At 44.6% G+C, this 19,173-nt stretch overlaps 1 protein-coding gene across 1 annotated transcript in view; it reads right to left on the bottom strand.

Moving 5' to 3' along the window:
- The window catches only part of LOC310753699 (putative helicase senataxin), a gene marked incomplete at its 3' end in the record, with an annotated part of 215,300 nt that overhangs the window by 181,857 nt on the left and 14,270 nt on the right, over nt 1-19,173 (bottom strand). Inside the window, exons 4-5 of the mRNA XM_083595055.1 lie at nt 9,430-9,649; nt 8,428-8,547 (exon numbers count right to left, since the gene is read on the bottom strand). Of these exons, the coding sequence (XP_083451181.1) occupies nt 8,428-8,547; nt 9,430-9,649 (340 nt within the window). The remainder of the gene's footprint in view (nt 1-8,427; nt 8,548-9,429; nt 9,650-19,173) is intronic.

The following is a 19,173-nucleotide window of genomic DNA, read 5'->3' as shown; positions in this document are numbered from 1 at the left end:
GTACTAGATTTAAACTCAACAGATCAAAAACAAAACTAATGATTAAAAATTTAAGTGTTAGGAGAAAAAGGAGCTACAGGATAAAACGGGTTTGATGATAGTGAAAGAAGCAAAATATCTCAGAATTGAAATAACAATGTAAAATATTAACCTTTTTTGATGATAATTACCGTATTTTTCGCCCCATAGGACGCACCGGCCCATAGGACGCATCAGGTTTTTTGGGGGGAAATAAAGGAAAAAAAATTATTTCCCCCCCAGGCGCTTGTGGTGCCGGCAGCGGGGAGAAGCGCTCTTCTCCCCGCAGCCCGCCTTCAGACCAGGTCCGGGGACAGCGGGAAGACGCACTGCGCCTCCCAGCTGTCCCCGGAGCTTGCGGGGCAGGCAGCGGGGAGAAGCGCTCTTCTCCCCGCCGCCCGCCTTGAGATCAGGTCCGGGGACAGCGAGGAGGCGCGCTGCGCCTCCCCGCTGTCCCCGGAGCTTGCGGGGCAGGCAGCGGGGAGAAGCGCTCTTCTCCCCGCCGCCCGCCTTGAGATCAGGTCCGGGGACAGCGGGGAGACGCGCTGCGCCTCCCCACTGTCCCTGGAGCTTGCGGGGCTGGCGGCGGGGTCTCCCCGCCGTCAGCCTCCAAACCACTTCGGGAAACAGCGGGATGGCGGCGTTCCGCCTCCCTCTGTCCCCCGACCTTGTGGGGCTGGCGCTGGGGCTCTCCCCTCTCACTCTCCAGGCTTCAGCGAAAGCCTGCATTCGCCCCATAGGACGCACACACATTTCCCCTTCATTTTTGGAGGGGAAAAAGTGCGTCCTATAGGGCGAAAAATACGGTACAATAAATTTTGGAAAGAATTTTTTTAAATATTGGAAATTTGGACCAAACTAAAACTTTCATTTTGGGGGGAAATCTTGGTAATAAAAATGAATGTGCTCCCCAAAATGATCTTCCTTTTTTCAAATGATCCCGATTATAGGGAAAATTGAATGTTTAGATAGGTGGAGAAAAGATTTGACAATGTTTACCTGGCTGAGTAAGAAATCCCGTATAAATAACAAATTACTGAGGGGTAAGAAATGTCAGGCCTGGTCGTTGTCCTCTTCAGATCACCACACAAACGATTCTTGTTCTTTTATAACTTTTTATTGCGTATTAACAAAACAATCTTATAAACGGTTCTTAAATATTATTCCTCAGAGTCACTTATTTCAGATAACTTCTGAGCTCTGCTTCTCCGTGACCAGCCACCCTCAAAATGGCGAAGGAGCCTTTCCCTTCGCTTTCCCGCTCTTTTTTCTAACCTCCTGGCTAGAGCTGGCCTGTATCTCCCCTCCTCCGAATCTGAGCTAGAACTTAACCCTTGCCTTTCCTGTGAACAGCCAGTCCCTCCCTGTTGTTCCTCTTGCTCTCTTCTATTAGATTCACTGCTCTCCTCCCCCCCTTGGGGAATGCTTTCTCCCTCTGATAAACTGGAAACTTCTAACTCTTCCCTGACATCACCCCCTCCCCTAAGCCCCCCTTCCTCCTCCTCGCTCTCCTCTGTTTCTGAAGGACCGAACCCTATGAACTCTTCTTCCTCGCTATCTGTCTCTTCAAAAATTTCTTGAAGATGCCCGTTATGGGGTTTTGGCTTGTGGGGATATTTTCTATGAAATTCTCTCTGCAATTCTGGAACGTTAATTTTTTCTGCTGGTTCCCATGAGTTCTCAGACTCATCTAACCCTTTCCATGCAACCAAATACTGTAATTTCCTCCTACTTATTCTCGAGTCTAATATCTCTTCCACTTCGGTCTCCTCTTCCCCCATCATGGTGGGAAAAGGAGGTGGTTACCTTGAACTTTGATACTTATGCGCTGATACAAACACTGACAATAAAGATCCATGAAATACAGGGTGTATTCTCATATTTTCAGGCAAATGAAGCTTGAAAGCGACTGGGTTAATTTGAGCCTTTACTTGGAAAGGTCCCAATCTCCTTGGTTCTAGCTTTTTACACCTCCCTCGTATTGGTAGTCCCTTGGTAGACAGCCATACCCAGCTCCCTACTTGGATTTCTTCCCCAACTCGCCGGTGCCTGTCTGCAGCTCTCTTGTAAGCCTCTTTAGCTTCTTCCAAATCCTCTTTCAATATCTCATGAATGCACCTCAACTCCTCTATCATTTGTTCCGCTGCTGGTACTGCTAACTGCTCCTCTTGACCTGGGAATGCCCTTGGGTGCAAGCCATAGTTTGCCACAAATGGGGCTCTGCCCGTAGACACATGCATTGCATTATTATACGCAAACTCTGCTAGACTCAACTTCTCTAACCACCCGCTCTGCTGATAACCAGCATAACACCTCAGATATTGTTGTAGCGCTGCATTCGTTCTTTCAGCTTCCCCATTGGTTTGCGGGTGTCTCGCCGACGTGAGGCTTAGCTCCACATCTAGTAACTGCATTAGCCTCCTCCAAAATTGTGATGTAAATTGGGCCCCTCTATCTGAAATGATTTGTGATGGCATACCATGCAACCTAAAAATATTATCAAAAAACATTTTTGCAGTTTCCTGTGCGGTTGGAATTTTGGCACATGGTATGAAATATGCCATCTTGGCTAGCATGTCAACCACCACAAAGATCACTGTTTGCCTATGCGATGACGGTAAATCAGTTATAAAATCCATAGACACCACATCCCAAGGCCTTCCCGGCGTGGGGCATATGTTGCAACAACCCTGCAGGAGCTGCTCTGGGTGCCTTGGCTCGTTGACATACTTCACGACCTCTTACATATTGCGTTACCTCCTCCCTCAACTTTGGCCACCAGAACTGCCGTGTGATCTGATACAGGGTCTTTTCTCTACCAAAATGTCCTGCAGTCGGGTTATCATGATGTTGCCTCAACACTTTACCTCTTAATTTACCTGCAGGTACATACAGCACCCCTCTCCTGTACAACAATCCACCTTTTTCCTTGAAACCTTCCTCTTCCCCTCTACCTTTTCTCAGTTCCTCCATTTTCTTTTGTGCAAACTCATCTGTTACTGTCAATCGCTGGAATTCCCTGCCGTCCACTACTACGGCTGCACACCCCCACTGATCTGATCTCAGCATTTCTCGCAACTTGGGAGGTGCTTCCCCTTCCATATACTCAGGTTTGCACGATAGCGCGTCTGCACGAACGTTTTGATGCCCAGGTATGTACTCAATCCTAAAATTAAACCCAGCAAAAAACTCCGCCCACCTAATTTGCCTTTGGTTTAGCTGTCTAGCAGTTCTCCAATACTCTAAATTCTTATGATCTGTTTGTACCACCACCTGATGTGATGCCCCTTCCAAAAAATGTCTCCACACTTTAAAGGCAGCATGCACAGCTAAAAGTTCCTTATCAAATATGACGTAGTTTTGTTCTGATTGATTTAATTTTCTAGAGTAGAATGCACAGGGTCTCCAGTCCCCTTCCTTGTCCTGTTGCAGCAGAATGGCCCCAATAGCCCTATCAGAGGCATCAGTTTCTACCTTTATACGTTCACTTGGATCTAGGTGCATAAGATATTTTTCTGAAGCAAACACCACCTTTAATTTATCAAAGGCCTTCTGTGCTTCCTCAGACCATCTGAATGGCCCCTTGCCTCTTAGACAATCAGTCAGTGGCGTTGTGATTTTGGAGTAATTACCTATTAATTTACGAGAGAAATTAGCAAATCCTAAAAACCTCTGTAGATCTTTCTTAGTTTTAGGTGCCTCCCATTCCACCACTGCCTGAACTTTACTGGGGTCCATGTGCACCCCTTCGTGGGAAATGCAATATCCCAGGAACTCCACCTTTTGTGTGTGGAACTTACACTTTTCTAACTTCACATATAACCTGTTGGTCCTCAATCTCTCTAACACCTGCGTGACATGTTTTACATGTTCCTCCATACTTTCACTATATATTAAGAGGTCATCTAAATAAGAGACACAGAACTGATCCAGTATACCTGCTAAGACGTGATTGATGAAGGTTTGAAATACCCCTGAGCCATTTTCCAAGCCAAAAGGCATTACCAAGAATTCAAATGCACCATACTTAGTACAAAAACTGGTTTTCCACTCATCCCCTTCTCTGACCCTTATCAGATTATATGCTCCTCGTAGATCAAGCTTGGTAAAGACTTTGGCTGACCTTACTCTCTCTAAGAGGTCATCTATACGTGGCAGTGGGCACACGCGAGGCTTCATTTGGCTGTTAAGGATTCTGAAGTCACATACTAATCTTGGTGCCCCTTCCTCCCCTTTCTTTTTGACAAAAAAGACGGGAGCACCCCCAGAGGCCGTGGACTCTCTAATAAAACCTCTCTGCAAATTCTTTTGCAGGAACTCCCTCAATGCTGCAGATTCTACTTCCGACATGGCATATATCTTGCTTGGTGGCAACTGTGCCCCAGGGACTAGATCTATCTTGCAATCATAGGGCCTATGTGGTGGAAGTTTATCCGCTTCTTTTTCACAAAAAACATCCCGATAAGCAATATATTGTGACGGAATCTCACTTTCATTCCCCATCAACTTCCCTTCTACCTCTGTTCCCATTACTTCCACTGAGATTTTTCCCTTTTGCCCCAAACAATGTGTCATACAATAGATCGAACCAAAAACCAAAGACCTTTGATGCCAGGCAATCACCGGATTATGACGATTGAGCCAACTCATGCCCAGCACCATCGGGTGCCCAGCTAGTTTGGTGACATGAAATGCCCTGGTCTCTGAGTGATTACCCATATCCATTCTCATTGGTGGAGTCTCGTAAGTCACTTCTCCTGAAAGTAGCGGTCTGCCGTCGATTGTTTTCACTCGCAGTGGGAAATTCAAAGGTAACAAAGCGATTTTGTGTTCCTGTACCAATTTCTGGTCTGTGAAATCTGCTGACGCTCCTGAGTCTAACAGCGCCTCTACCTGGACCCTATGTCCATTGGGTAGTTGTAGTTGCACCTTCACCGTTAGTCCTGGAATAGGTGGTTCCGCGTGGGAGCCTTCTATTGCTCCTCCACCCGGCTGCAAGCTCCCATTTCCAGCCGGGGACATTCGTTTCCCTGATGCAGTTCCCTCGGGCAATTGTCTTCTCCCATGTCTGCTCCAGATAGAGACTCCCATCCTTTACGATTGCGACATTGTCGTGCTAGATGCCCTGGTTTCCCACAGACAAAGCAACGCCTCGTGTCTCTTCCTCTCCCTGCATTTCCTCTTACCATGGAAGAGGTAGTAACTGGGAGGGGTCTGGCTGCTCCTAATTCCATGGGCTCTGGCCGCTCTTGTCCTGGCACATTGCCCGCTCTGCTCTCTGTACTTTCAATAATATTGTTTTCCCGCCACCGTGGTCTCCATTGTTCCTTCTTTTTACTAGCCCTCCGTTCCACGCGTAGGCTCAATTGCAGGCACGTTCGGACCAGAGAGTCCAAGGAACTAGGTTCTGGCATTTGGGCCAATTGGTCTAAAATCTCATTATTCAGTCCTTCCCTAAAAAGGGCTGCAACTGTTGGGGAATTCAGATCCCGTTTTAATTTCTGCACCAGCAAACTAAAGTTGGACCAATAAACTCCCACAGTGTCTTTTCCTTGTCTCATTCTCAGCAGCTGCCTAGCTGTGGTTACTTCATGCGCAGGATCTAAGAAAATCGTGTCTAGATACTGCAGAAAAATTTGTAGATTTCCTAGGGCGGCATCCCTCCGAGATATTAGGGGTATAACACAGTCCTTAGCCCTCCCTTCCAAGAAATTAATCACATAAGCAACCTTCTCTTGCTCAGATTGAAATTCTTTATCCTTTATTATGTAAGAAATTTCTGTCTTGAAAGCCATGTATTCAGAGCTTTCTCCCTTGAAGCTACGTGGACGTATAGTAAATATTTTACTCACTCTATCTCCACACGTCGGTTGCAACATGGTTCTATGTTCTCCCAGTGCTGCTGATAGTATGTCGACTTGACTTTTCAACTGTAAGTTCTGTTGCCATAAGTCCTGTAATGTTAGCTGGAGCGCTGGGGTTTCTCCTTGCCAACTGGCGCCACAGCTCCATCCATTTTGGCTTCTCCTTCTTTACTTATAGTGAAGAGGCGCAGAGCAGAAGGTATTCTGTCAGGCCTGGTCGTTGTCCTCTTCAGATCACCACACAAACGCTTCTTGCTCTTTTATAACTTTTTATTGCGTATTAACAAAACAATCTTATAAACGGTTCTTAAATATTATTCCTCAGAGTCACTTATTTCAGATACCTTCTGAGCTCTGCTTCTCCGTGACCAGCCACCCTCAAAATGGCGAAGGAGCCTTTCCCTTCGCTTTCCCGCTCTTTTTTCTAACCTCCTGGCTAGAGCTGGCCTGTATCTCCCCTCCTCCGAATCTGAGCTAGAACTTAACCCTTGCCTTTCCTGTGAACAGCCAGTCCCTCCCTGTTGTTCCTCTTGCTCTCTTCTATTAGATTCACTGCTCTCCTTCCCCCTTTGGGGAATGCTTTCTCCCTCTGATAAACTGGAAACTTCTAATTCTTCCCTGACAAGAAAGAGAGAGGGGGCTTTGCACTTCTAAATTTAAGAAAGTATTACGAGGCAGCGTTCCTGACGTGGATTAAGGATTGGATCTTGTTAGAGAAGACAGATTTACTGGACTTGGAGAGTTACAACAACAGATATGGGTGGCTTCTTCTTTTTCTTTGGCTATCACTTGTAGCTGAGTAAGATTGTCTTCCATAGATACGGTTTTAACAACGAGTCCGTAAGTGACTGTGGAGGCCAATTCTGGACCCACACGTCCTTCCACAGTGGGGACATTGATTTCCGGGCAGGAGTTGATCACGGTGTGGATTTGCCAAGCGTGCCTTCCTCTTAGCACGTTTCTCCCTTGCATCCTGAGTTTGAGTGTCTTCAAAGCCCAGGACACCTTTGGTAAAGGCTGTTCTCCAACTGGAGCGCTCACGGGCCAGTATTTCCCAGTTGTCAGTGTGCATGCCTACCTTGGCTACAATAAAGTCAAAGTCCACAGTGGGTTTACTAATCATATAGTTAGGAATGCCCTCTATAAGGTGTGGACTGATACCAACCATTACTTGAACCTCAAACGCCATGGTGGCTGTCCCCATTAGAGGCCTTCGCAGTTAAAAATATAAATATGAATAGCAATTGGGGAACTTACAGCCAACTACTAAAAGAAGATCAAGGGCAAATGAAATTGAAATCATTTGAAGAGATAAGGCATTATCTCACCGACTGGCTACAATACCACCAGTTAAATAATGCATTTAATTCAGATTAAAAAATAGGTTTTGGAAAAGAAGAATCCAAATTACAAATTATATTATTAAAGAACAATAAGAAATTATTATCTAAAATTTAAGATCTATTACTTGAATGGGAGCTGAAAGATGAGCAAGTAAAAGATGTTATGGTAAAATGAGCCCAGGACATCAGCCACACAATGCAGATGGAGCAGTGGGAAAAACTTTGGAGACCAGACATCAGATTTACCGCCTGTTACACCATTATGGAAAATCTGGTAAAAATGTTATATAGGTGGTATATGACACCCTCTAAATTAGTCAAGGTATATAAACTAAAATCCAACCTGTGTTGGAAATGTAATAAAATTGGGGGGACAATGTTCCATGTATGGTGGGGATGTGAGAAAGTTAAGAACTTCTGGGGATGTATCCATGAAGAATTAAAGAAAAAAAAGTTCGAAATTTCTAGAGAGAAGAAACTGGAGGCGTTCCTATTGGGTATTTTAGGAAATGACATCCCACAGGATAAGAAAGGGATGTTTTTATATGCCACAGTCACAGCCAGATTGCTACCTGCTAGAAATTGGAAAGGAGACATCATTCCCACTAAAGAAGATTGGATAATTAAATTATGTGAATTTATAAGATTGGCCAAATTAACGGCAGCCATAAGAAATCAGTCCAACCAAAATCTAAGGAAGGAATGACAATGTTTTGAGGACTATATGAAAAAACACTGCTCTAAGAATAATATATTGCTATGCGTAGAATAAGTATGTAAAGATGAATCAAACTAAGGTAAAATTAATAATGGATATAGATTGGATAATACAAGACACAATGTTAAACTATTTATAGTATAAAGGATGTCAAGTTGTGGTGGAGGGAAGCTACACGGATGAAAGTTTTAGTATTTCTTTATTTTTGTGTATATGGGTTTTGCTTTGTTTTTTTCCAAAGTATGATATGCAAAACGGAATAGTGATTTTTCTTTTACTTTTTCATTTTGAATAAATAAAAAAGTTTTTTTAGAAAAGAAACTAGCTGTCAGCCATCATATACTATACCATAACATTTCCACATTAAGTAAGTTACTTGGCGTACAAGTTCTGTGAAAGGAATGATTTTACCTTAAGAGAGTAGACACTCAGACTGTTTTTAATTTGCTTGTATCACTGCCCCCAATGATTATTAGTTACTTACCCTCCGTTGGTTTCTTCATGGCCTTCATTATGCACGGCATGAAGTCAATCTGCTTGTCTGGGCCAAACAACAACAAATCCATGGCTTGTTCTTCCAGCACCATCAACAACATACAGATACCTACAACAATGAAAATGAGAAAGTTCAGAAGCTATCACTGGGAGTTGGCTTAACTCCCAATCTTAATCCACAACCAAAACAAAACCTACTTTTGTAATTGCACCTGCTAGCATGCCACTCAAACTTTTAATCTCTGGAGCCCTCTAGAGCTTGGGAATACAATTCCCATCATCCCTGGCAGCAGACCATATTGACTAGGGCTGATGGGAGTTGGGAGTCCAACAACATCTGGAGGGCATCATGTTAGCTTCCCCTGTTTTTCATTACACATTTCTTTGAACAGGTTGCACAAACATAGTTGAGATGGTGTAATTTTAAAAAAATGATATATGCAACAGTTCAATGCCACAAAAAAATGTCTGATACAGGTAAAGGAAGGAAAGTTTTCATTCTACAAGGAACAGGAGAAAAGGAGCCTCAGGGCGCAAGCCTGCAGCCCTCTAAATTCTATTAGACTACAATTCCCATCAGCCCCAACTGGCAAGCTAATAGTCCAAGATTATGAGAAACATATTCCAGCAACATCTAAGACCACAGGTTAGTAAGCTTTTAGCTATATGGACCAATGGTCAAATTCAGTGTAAGGTAGCTTTCCGTGTGTGTGTGTGTGTGTGTGTGTGTGTGTGTGTGTGTGCGCGCGCGCATGCATGCACTGGAGGGGAAGACACACAGACTGAGTGTGGGGTGGTTGTACCCATGCTCACCCCGTGCCCATTTTGGGGGCGCACACAGTGCTGGCATGAAGCCCTCAGAGGTTTTGTTATGAGCCAATGTTGCCCATGCGCCAAAAGACAAAAAGGTTTAGCCATCTCTGCTGTACTACAATGCTACCACTCTCTATAGAATGGTTCATGCCTAACATCTCAGCTTGCTTCTACTCACCTAGCCAGTAGTTTTTGTAACTGGTGGTATCATACAGATGGCGAGGCAACAAGATAAGATTCCCCTTCTCAACTATTGCAAGGTTATAAGTATCAGAGTTTTCAAAGTGGTCCAGCTCTATGACTCTGAACAAGCACGTCAACACTTCCTGGATGTTGTAATAGTCGTCCCTGTCCACCTTCCCCAGGCTCCTGGCTTTCAGGATGGCCCACTGGCGAATCTGTGGGTTTGGAGGGACACTAGGAATTACTACAGTAAGGAATCACAACAGTAATTGTTAAGACAAATTGGGGCAGGAAGCAAGTTGGCATGAAAAGCAACTATTATAAAGCGTAAGATAAAGGTTCAAATTCCAAACCAGACAGCCTAGATATCTATTTCTAGAAATGCTTATTTGAAGGTTGTGAACTTCCTAGCCTCCTCACTTCCCAACCACCCTAGACACTGAGGGACAAGAGACCAACCACCTTTTAACAACAACCTTTTAAAAAAAAGATTCTGGGCAGAATTACTAAAAATAGAACTGTGTTAATGACAATGTAGAACAGTTTGGATGTTACTTTGGGTTGTATCCTGTGTCAGTCCTATGCAGAGCAGGCCCACTGAAATTGATGGGCGCTGTCAAGGATGCGTATGGTTGCTCACGAGTAAACAGCCAGGACTCCGACCTGCCTTTTTATAGGTTTTATTTGGTGCAAACTATGTACAGTGCAGAAGTCCGCCCCCCCCATCATAAGAACCTGGACACCCCCAATCTCCTCCTCCTTTCCTTATGTTTGATTCCCATGTGAAAACTAGGCGACGGAAGCTGCATGTCTGTTTCCCTATCGTTCCTGCCTCCCTCCCCCCTTTTGATGGCAGTCCCCTGACAGGCACGATCAACTTAGGTTTGTTAACTTCAATGGGTGTACTCTTAAGTATAAGTTAGCTCTCAATCAATCTCCTTTATTGGCATAGTAAGAGTATGTCGTATACATGGATTGGAAAACAACACAGGTAACAAAACACAGTAGGAGGCACTTTAGGATAAAACTGTCCAGGCGTTGTGAGATACAAAGGTGGCTCTTAGGACCTATGGTGACGTAATTTCATGGTGTCACTCCAAAATCTTGCCGCATTCTCCAAGTCATTCCTACAGTTATTCAACAGATAGGTCACCCTGGAAGATCCCCTCCTTCAATAAGGGGGCCAAATACTAATCATTTATTTTTGCATAAACTGGGCAATGAAATAAAACATGTGTGATACAGCCTGTTTTGTGCCACAAGGGATTTTCAAGAATCTAACATCTTACTAGATGGCAAGATGTGAAATCTTGAGAGGGAAATAGCTCTGCTTAGGTGGGGAGCATAAAGGTAATGTAAATATGGAGGGCCCTGGACAAATGAGGGTAGAATTCCCAACCCCAATGGGGAACAGGTTTTATTGGCTGTACTGCTAAGGGCTTGGAATTCAATCTCTAGGATTCTGCACTTGATTGTCTGGAATGCTTCCAATTATGGGAGCATAAGCAGTGACTCGAGTGATAGGCCACATGTTCTGATTCTGCTTTCAATGCGAGCCAACCATTTGGAGTGGTGGGATTCCACCAGCATATGGAAAGTTAAAGAAGATGGGTCAGACTTCTTTATACGCAAACTCGGCCAAGAGGAGCAAGGCCACCCAGTCATCCTGCTGGTAACTGACGTAACAACACAGGTACTGCTGCAGTGTGATGATGAGCTGAAGAGAGGCACAGTTCCATGTCCAGAAGTTGCATGGCCTTCTTACAGAACTGGGAGGTGAATTGGGTTCCTCTTTCAGACACAATTCACTGTGGCAGACTGTGCAGCTTGAAGACATGATCTACGAAGAACTGGGCTGTCTCTTAGGCTGTTGGAAGCCCCTTGCAAGATACAAAATGTGCCATCTTGGTAAACAGGTCCACCATCACCCAGATCACAGTCTGCTGTCACGAGGACGGCAGTTTAGTAATGAAGTCCATGGCTATGGTCTCCCAGGGCCCCTGCGATGTAGGCAGGGGTTGCAGTAGCCCCATCAGGGCTTCTTGTGGCCACTTGGCACACTGACAGGTTTTGCAGGCGTGAACCTACTCCTTGACGTCCTCAGGCACCCACGGCCACCAAAACTGCCGCATCTGAGATTGTCAGCTTGCATCAAGGTGCAAGCGGCAGGACACTGGGTCCCAGAGCACGACACGGCTGGCACTCTCCGATGTCATTCTCATAGCCGGAAATATCTGTTCGATAAAATGATTGGAATTGGACAATAAACAGACATAGCCTGGACCGAACAAGACTAAAGAAAAATCTGCAGAACTGTACAGTTCCTGGTGTTTAAGAGATTCTTCAAAGAGATTCTCATCATGGCGTGTGGATTACAGAGGTGTTTGGTGTGTCTTTTTTCTCTTCTTAACATCTATAAAGATAAAGAAAACAATGCCCGACCTGAAGAATTTGGAGCAAATGATTCAGCAGAGGAAACACAGCCAAGAATAACTAAGGAGATAGTACAAGAATACTTGGCTAGTCTAGATGTATTCAAGTCTCCAGGGCCAGATGAACTGCATCCAAGAGTATTAAAAGAACTGGCAGATGTGATCTCAGAACCACTGGCAGTCATCTTTGAGAATTCCTGGAGAACAGGCGAAGTCCCGGCAGACTGGAGGAGGGCAAATGTTGTCCCTATTTTCAAAAAGGGGAAAAGAGAGGACCCAAATAATTACCGCCCAATCAGTCTGACATCAATACCAGGGAAGATTCTGGAGCAGATCATTAAGCAAACAGTCTGTGAGCACCTAGAAAGGAATGCTGTGATCACCAATAGTCAGCATGGATTTCTGAAAAATAAGTCATGTCAGACTAACCTGATCTCGTTTTTTGACAGAATTCCAAGCCTGGTAGATGAAGGGAACGCAGTGGATGTAGCCTACCTTGATTTCAGCAAGGCATTTGACAAGGTGCCCCATGATATTCTTGTAAAGAAGCTGGTAAAATGCGGTCTTGACTATGCTACCACTCAGTGGATTTGTAACTGGCTGAATGACCGAACCCAAAGGGTGCTCATCAATGGTTCCTCTTCATCCTGGAGAAGAGTGACTAGTGGGGTGCCACAGGGTTCTGTCTTGGGCCCGGTCTTATTTAACATCTTTATCAATGACTTGGATGATGGACTCAAGGGCATCCTGATCAAATTTGCAGATGACACCAAACTGGGAGGGGTGGCTAACACCCCAGAGGACAGGATCACACTTCAAAACGACCTTGACAGATTAGAGAACTGGGCCAAAACAAACAAGATGAATTTTAACAGGGAGAAATGTAAAGTATTGCACTTGGGCAAAAAAAATGAGAGGCACAAATACAAGATGGGTGACACCTGGCTTGAGAGCACTACATGTGAAAAGGATCTAGGAGTCTTGGTTGACCACAAACTTGACATGAGCCAACAGTGTGACGCGGCAGCTAAAAAAGCCAATGCAATTCTGGGCTGCATCAATAGGAGTATAGCATCTAGATCAAGGGAAGTAATAGTGCCACTGTATTCTGCTCTGGTCAGACCTCACCTGGAGTACTGTGTCCAGTTCTGGGCACCACAGTTCAAGAAGGACACTGACAAACTGGAACGTGTCCAGAGGAGGGCAACCAAAATGGTCAAAGGCCTGGAAACAATGCCTTATGAGGAACGGCTAAGGGAGCTGGGCATGTTTAGCTTGGAGAAGAGGAGGTTAAGGGGTGATATGGTAGCCATGTTCAAATATATAAAAGGATGTCACATAGAGGAGGGAGAAAGGTTGTTTTCTGCTGCTCCAGAGAAGCGGACACGGAGCAATGGATCCAAACTACAAGAAAGAAGATTCCACCTAAACATTAGGAAGAACTTCCTGACAGTAAGAGCTGTTCGACAGTGGAATTTGCTGCCAAGGAGTGTGGTGGAGTCTCCTTCTTTGGAGGTCTTTAAGCAGAGGCTTGACAACCATATGTCAGGAGTGCTCTGATGGTGTTTCCTGCTTGGCAGGGGGTTGGACTCGATGGCCCTTGTGGTCTCTTCCAACTCTATCATTCTATGATTCTATGATTCTATGATCTACAGTTGGTTTTCAATGCCAAGCCTCATTAAGAAACTTTTTTTTAAAAAAAAAAAGAGTACAGATGGACTTCTATTTATAATTAAGTATTCAATTGCACAGCTTTACTTAGACTTGAAAGACTTGATAAAGATGAATGAAGAAACAAGACAGCGCTTGTTAATAGGACGCAGAACGGAAAAATGAGAATTCCCCCCTTTTTGAGAGAAGCGGGAGATATTTGCTGGCTGACTTTGTAATGATTGGAGATAACAATTTGGGACTACATATAGTGCAGCTGTTTGCAGAAGTTTTTCATTATGAGCGACAGAGAAGGCTGATGGATGTCTAGCAGCCCCCCTTCTAGGGCCCGGAGGGGGGGGTTGTGTGGTCTCTGAGAGGCTGATCAATCGCCAAATGACTTATATCTGTGGAATACAGCTCATTTACATTGCATTATTGCAAACAGTATGCTTAACAATTTACAGTAATAACATAACAATGTGGAAACTACTATATTATTAAATCTCAAACGAAAGCTTGGACAACAGCCCGGATTGGAAGATTGGAACGGAGTCAGGGAAAGCTGTGCTAGCAAATAGACAGTTGAAAAAATATATGTTCTTGTTGTTTAGTCGTTTAGTCGTGTCCGACTCTTCGTGACCCCATGGACCAGAGCACGCCAGGCACTCCTGTCTTCCACTGCCTCCCGCAGCTTGGTCAGACTCATGTTTGTCACTTCAAGAACACTGTCCAACCATCTCGTCCTCTGTCGTCCCCTTCTCCTTGTGCCCTCCATCTTTCCCAACATCAGGGTCTTTTCCAGGGAGTCTTCTCTTCTCATGAGGTGGCCAAAGTATTGGAGCCTCAGCTTCACAATCTGTCCTTCCAGTGACCACTCAGGGCTAATTTCCTTAAGAATGGATGCGTTTGATCTTCTTGCAGTCCATGGGACTCTCAAGAGTCTCCTCCAGCACCATAATTCAAAAAGCATCAATTTTAAATAGTTCAGCTGGAATACCATCACTTCCACTGGCCTTGTTATTAGCAGTGCTTTCTAAGGCCCATTTGACTCCACTCTCCAGGATGTCTGGCTCAAGGTCAGCAACCACACTACCTGGGGTGTACAAGACATCCAAATCTTTCTGGTATAATTCCTCTGTGTATTCTTGCCACCTCTTCTTGATGTCTTCTGCTTCTGTTAGGTCCTTTCCACTTTTGTCTTTTATTATGGTAATCTTTGTACGAAATGTTCCTTTCATATCTCCAATTTTCTTGAACAGATCTCTGGTTCGTCCCATTCTATTGCTTTCCTCTATTTCTTTGCATTGCTTGTTTAAGAAGGCGTTCTTGTCTCTCCTTGCTATTTTTTGGAAATCTGCATTCAATTTCCTGTATCTTTCACTATCTCCCTCGCACTTTGCTTGCCTTCTCTCCCCCGCTATTTGTAAGGCCTCGTTGGACAGCCACTTTGCTTTCTTGTATTTCCTTTTCATTGGGATGGTTTTAGTTGCTGCCTCCTGTATAATGTTACGAGCCTCCATCCATAGTTCTTCAGGCTCTCTGTCCACCAAATCTAAATCCTTAAACCTGTTCACTTCCACTGTGTATTCATAAGGGATTTGACTTAGATTGTATCTTACCGGCCCCGTGGTTTTTCCTACTTTCTTCAGTTTAAGCTTGAATTTTGCTATAAGAAGCTGATGATCTGAGCCACAGTCAGCTCCAGGTCTCGTTTTTGCTGACTGTATAGAGCTTCTCCATCTTTGGCTGCAGAGAATATAATCAATCTGATTTCGATGCTGCCCATCTGGTGATGTCCACGTGTAGAGTCGTCTCTTGTGTTGTTGGAAAAGCGTGTTTGTGATGACCAGCTTGTTCTCTTGACAGAACTCTATTAGCCTTTGCCCTGCTTCGTTTTGATCTCCAAGGCCAAACTTGCCAGTTGTTCCTTTTATCTCTTGATTCCCTACTTTAGCATTCCAATCCCCTATAATGAGAAGAACATCCTTCTTTGGTGTCACTTCTATAAGGTGTTGTAAATCTTCATAGAATTGCTCAATTTCAGTTTCTTCAGCACCAGTAGTTGGTGCATAAACTTGGATTACTGTGATGTTAAAAGGTCTGCCTTGGATTCGTATCGAGATCATTCTATCATTTTTGAGATTGCATCCCAGTACAGCTTTTGCCACTCTTTTGTTGACTATGAGGGCCACTCCATTTCTTTTACGGGATTCTTGCCCACAGTAGTAGATATGATGGTCATCCGAACTGAATTTGCCCATTCCCGTCCATTTTAGTTCACTGATGCCCAGGATGTCAATATTTATTCTTGCCATCTCATTTGTGACCACCTCCAACTTACCCAGGTTCATGGTTCTTACATTCCAGGTTCCTATGCAATATTTTTCTTTACAGCATTGGACTTTCCTTTCACTTCCAGGCATATCCGCAACTGAGCGTCCTTTCGGCTTTGGCCCAGCCGCTTCATCAGCTCTGAATCTACTTGTACTTGTCCTCCGCTCTTCCTCAGTAGCATGCTGGACGCCTTCCGACCTGAGGGGCTCATCTTCCAGCATCATAACTTTTATGTGCCTGTTGTCTTTGTCCATGAAGTTTTCTTGGCAGGGATACTGGAGTGGCTTGCCGGTTCCTGCTCCAGGTGGATCACGTTTGGTCAAACCTCTCCACTATGACCTGTCCATCTTGGGTGGCCTTGCACGGCATAGCTCATAGCTTCTCTGAGTTATTCAAGCCCCTTCACCATGGCAAGGCAGTGATCTATGAAGGGGGAAAATATATATATACACAAATAAAGCTGTATCCGACAGATGAAAGGATATATGATTTCTGACATGACTGAGAATCGCAGAGCCAGGGACAGAGAACTTTAAAGCGTTAAGATCAGAAGGCAGAAAATATGAAAACGAGAAGAGGCAGGAACAAAGATTTGGAGATATGCTTCAAAGGTCCAGACTATGGAGAGCCCGGGAAAATTAATAATTACAATTTGGACTATAATCGGTCATTTTTAAAAAATTTAGTTTATTATTTTTAATTGGATTATGATCCAGATATGTTGATTGGCTGTTTTTATTGGAAAACCAATAAAAATGATTTTAAAAAACCCAAAACCTGCCGCATCAAGTGATACAAGGTTTTATGCTGTCCGAAGCGGCCCGTCAGCGAGCTGTCGTGGCACTGACGTAGAACTTGGCCATCTTTCTCTGAAAAAAGCTCCATCCTGGTGCTTCACTCCCTCGGCGCAGCCAAATTGTCTTTGGCGAAGGCGTTGGCCGCTGTCTGTTGCTGGAAATCAGAGGACCCCCCTCCCCAAAACTCTCCAGCTCTGATGCTTCCTTGCTAGTTCCCTCCGTGGATTGCTCTTCCATGTCCCACCAGTCTGAACTAGGCTCAAAATCCTCTTCTTCCCCAGTGTCACTCCCTGGTCCCTCCTGGTTAACTGGCTGCCACCACTACTTATCTAGCCAGTTCCTGACATTGGCTCAGTGTGGGCACAGACTCTGACAGGGCTATGTCTCCTGCTCTGCAAGACAGTTCTGTTCCAGCCCCTTTCCCTCTCCCCTTCAGAGCTTGAGAGGGTAGAGCAGAGAAAAGGGCAAAGCAATTTAGAGCTGAGTCACAGGAGGCTGCCGGGAGGGAGGCTTAAATGAGGGAAGGAGAAGTTGGAACCTCAATCCTGCAACTTACTAATGTGGAGTGTGTCTGGCTATCTCTGTGTGTGAAGCAATAAAAAGTTCATTGCTGGTCAAGTCTTTGTCAGCTTCTGAATTCCAGCAACAGATAATGTTCTGAAGAAGTGTGCATGCACACGAAAGCTCATACCAATAACTAACTTAGTTAGTCTCTAAGGTGCTACTGGAAGGAATGTTTTTATTAAGTTTCTTGTAGGCAGAGAATATCAAAATTTATGCAGAATTCTTTAAAATTCATATCTTCTAACTTGGGGGACCATCCTGCCACATTCCATGATAAGACCTTGCATGTATTGTTGAGGACAGGTTGATTGTGCGGCTGGCCTGCTGAATTGCTTATTGGAGTTATAACTTCATAGTCAGACAAGGCTTGAACTTCATGTGCCCCCCCCCCCCCCAGGTTTGTGTGGCACTGGGTGCTGAAAACTCTATTGAACTGTTCATTACAAGAATCATTATATCAATCCAGTTCTACAATTTGATTTGATTCCCCAACTTTGTCCACAAACACAGACCCGCCTCCTATCAAAGGGTTAGAGAACTCCTTTTTAGTAGTTAGAATTTGGGTTGTTGATTTCAGGTCAGGGAGAGCTAATTCTTCCAGATCAAGAAATCTTCTTTGGAGCCATTCAACAGAGGTTATAGAATAACTTGAAGGGACAGCATAGTTATACTCTCTGATAGGAGGGTGTTCCTTATCAATTTGATTATCTTTGTTTATGGGGGGGGTTCTCCACCTCTTCCCTTTGTTTACCTCTGTGTTGGTTAGACATTATTTCTATAATTTGATCCGTGATTGCATTAGCTTTCTCTGGAGGCCGAAAGTGAATAAGGGTGTATTGTAAGGAAGTCATTCTGCTAATGATTTCTTCCTGTGACTGGTAAGGGAGGGCTAAAAAAGAGTTTAAGTGTCTCTTTTCGTCAAAGGCAAGGGAATCGTCAAACTCATTTTTGGAATGGTGTTCTTCTTGGCTTTTAGCAGGTGCTGAAAAGAGTACGGTAATGTTAGTAGGCAGGGAGCCCCAAAGTGTAGGTGCTGCCATGCTAAAAGATTGATTTCCTTCAACGGCAGAACGAGTATTATGTGACACCTGTATCGGTGTCAGTTCTGCAGACTGAAGCAGTTATATGGGCATATATGGGGTAAGGCCATCTCTCAAGTAAACTGGTTGCAAGCTGTTCAGTGTTTTATATACCAAATGGGCAACCAGTGCAGGTATGTGAGCATAGGTGTTATATGCTGACACGGTCTCATTCCTGTCAGCAACCATGATGCACCATTCTGCACTAACTGCAGCTTCTGGATCAAGCGCAAGGAATGTCACACATAGAGTGCATTGTAGTAATGCAATCTTGAAGCAACCATCCTTTTGCAGGAAGCGTGTTCTAACAGGCCCATCTATCTACTCCAGTATGGAGGACTTGACCTGGCATGTGTAACCTGACTTGGTTGGATGAAGCAGATGGGCCTGTCCTTGCCGCTGCTTGTCCACCAGGTTTCTCTTACCCACAGCAACCCAGGTCATATGGGTGGGGAGGGGGGGTTGCAGTGATTTTTAGGAAGTCATTAGCGTACACCGGGCGTCCTATTGGGAAGACCCAGTTTACTGAGTGCATGTTCTGGAAGTTGGGCAATAGAGGCAGTACAGGATTCCTTATGGTGTACCGACCTCCCCGCTGCACCAAGGATTCCCTGCCCAAGCTGCTTCAAGTCGTAGTAGATGTTCTCTTGGAGACACCTAGTTTGCTTATCCTAGGGCAGGCATGTCTATCTTCAAGTAGGCTGTGATCTACGATCCAATATAAAAAACTGGCAGTAATCTACCACCCTGGGATGGGTTCAGGGTGGGCGGGCAGGCGCTGGCTGCTTCCCCCAAAGGCGCAGGGCAAACTTTGATACCATCAACCAAGACATCCTTCTGGGCCGTCTAGAGGGGCTGGGAGCTGGGGGCACTGTTATAC

Source organism: Podarcis filfolensis, assembly GCF_964270895.1.
Source record: "Podarcis filfolensis genome assembly, chromosome: W".
Classification (NCBI taxonomy): domain Eukaryota; kingdom Metazoa; phylum Chordata; class Lepidosauria; order Squamata; family Lacertidae; genus Podarcis; species Podarcis filfolensis.
Note: the sequence above shows the minus strand (reverse complement) of the source record. Positions and strands in the feature narration are given on the sequence as shown.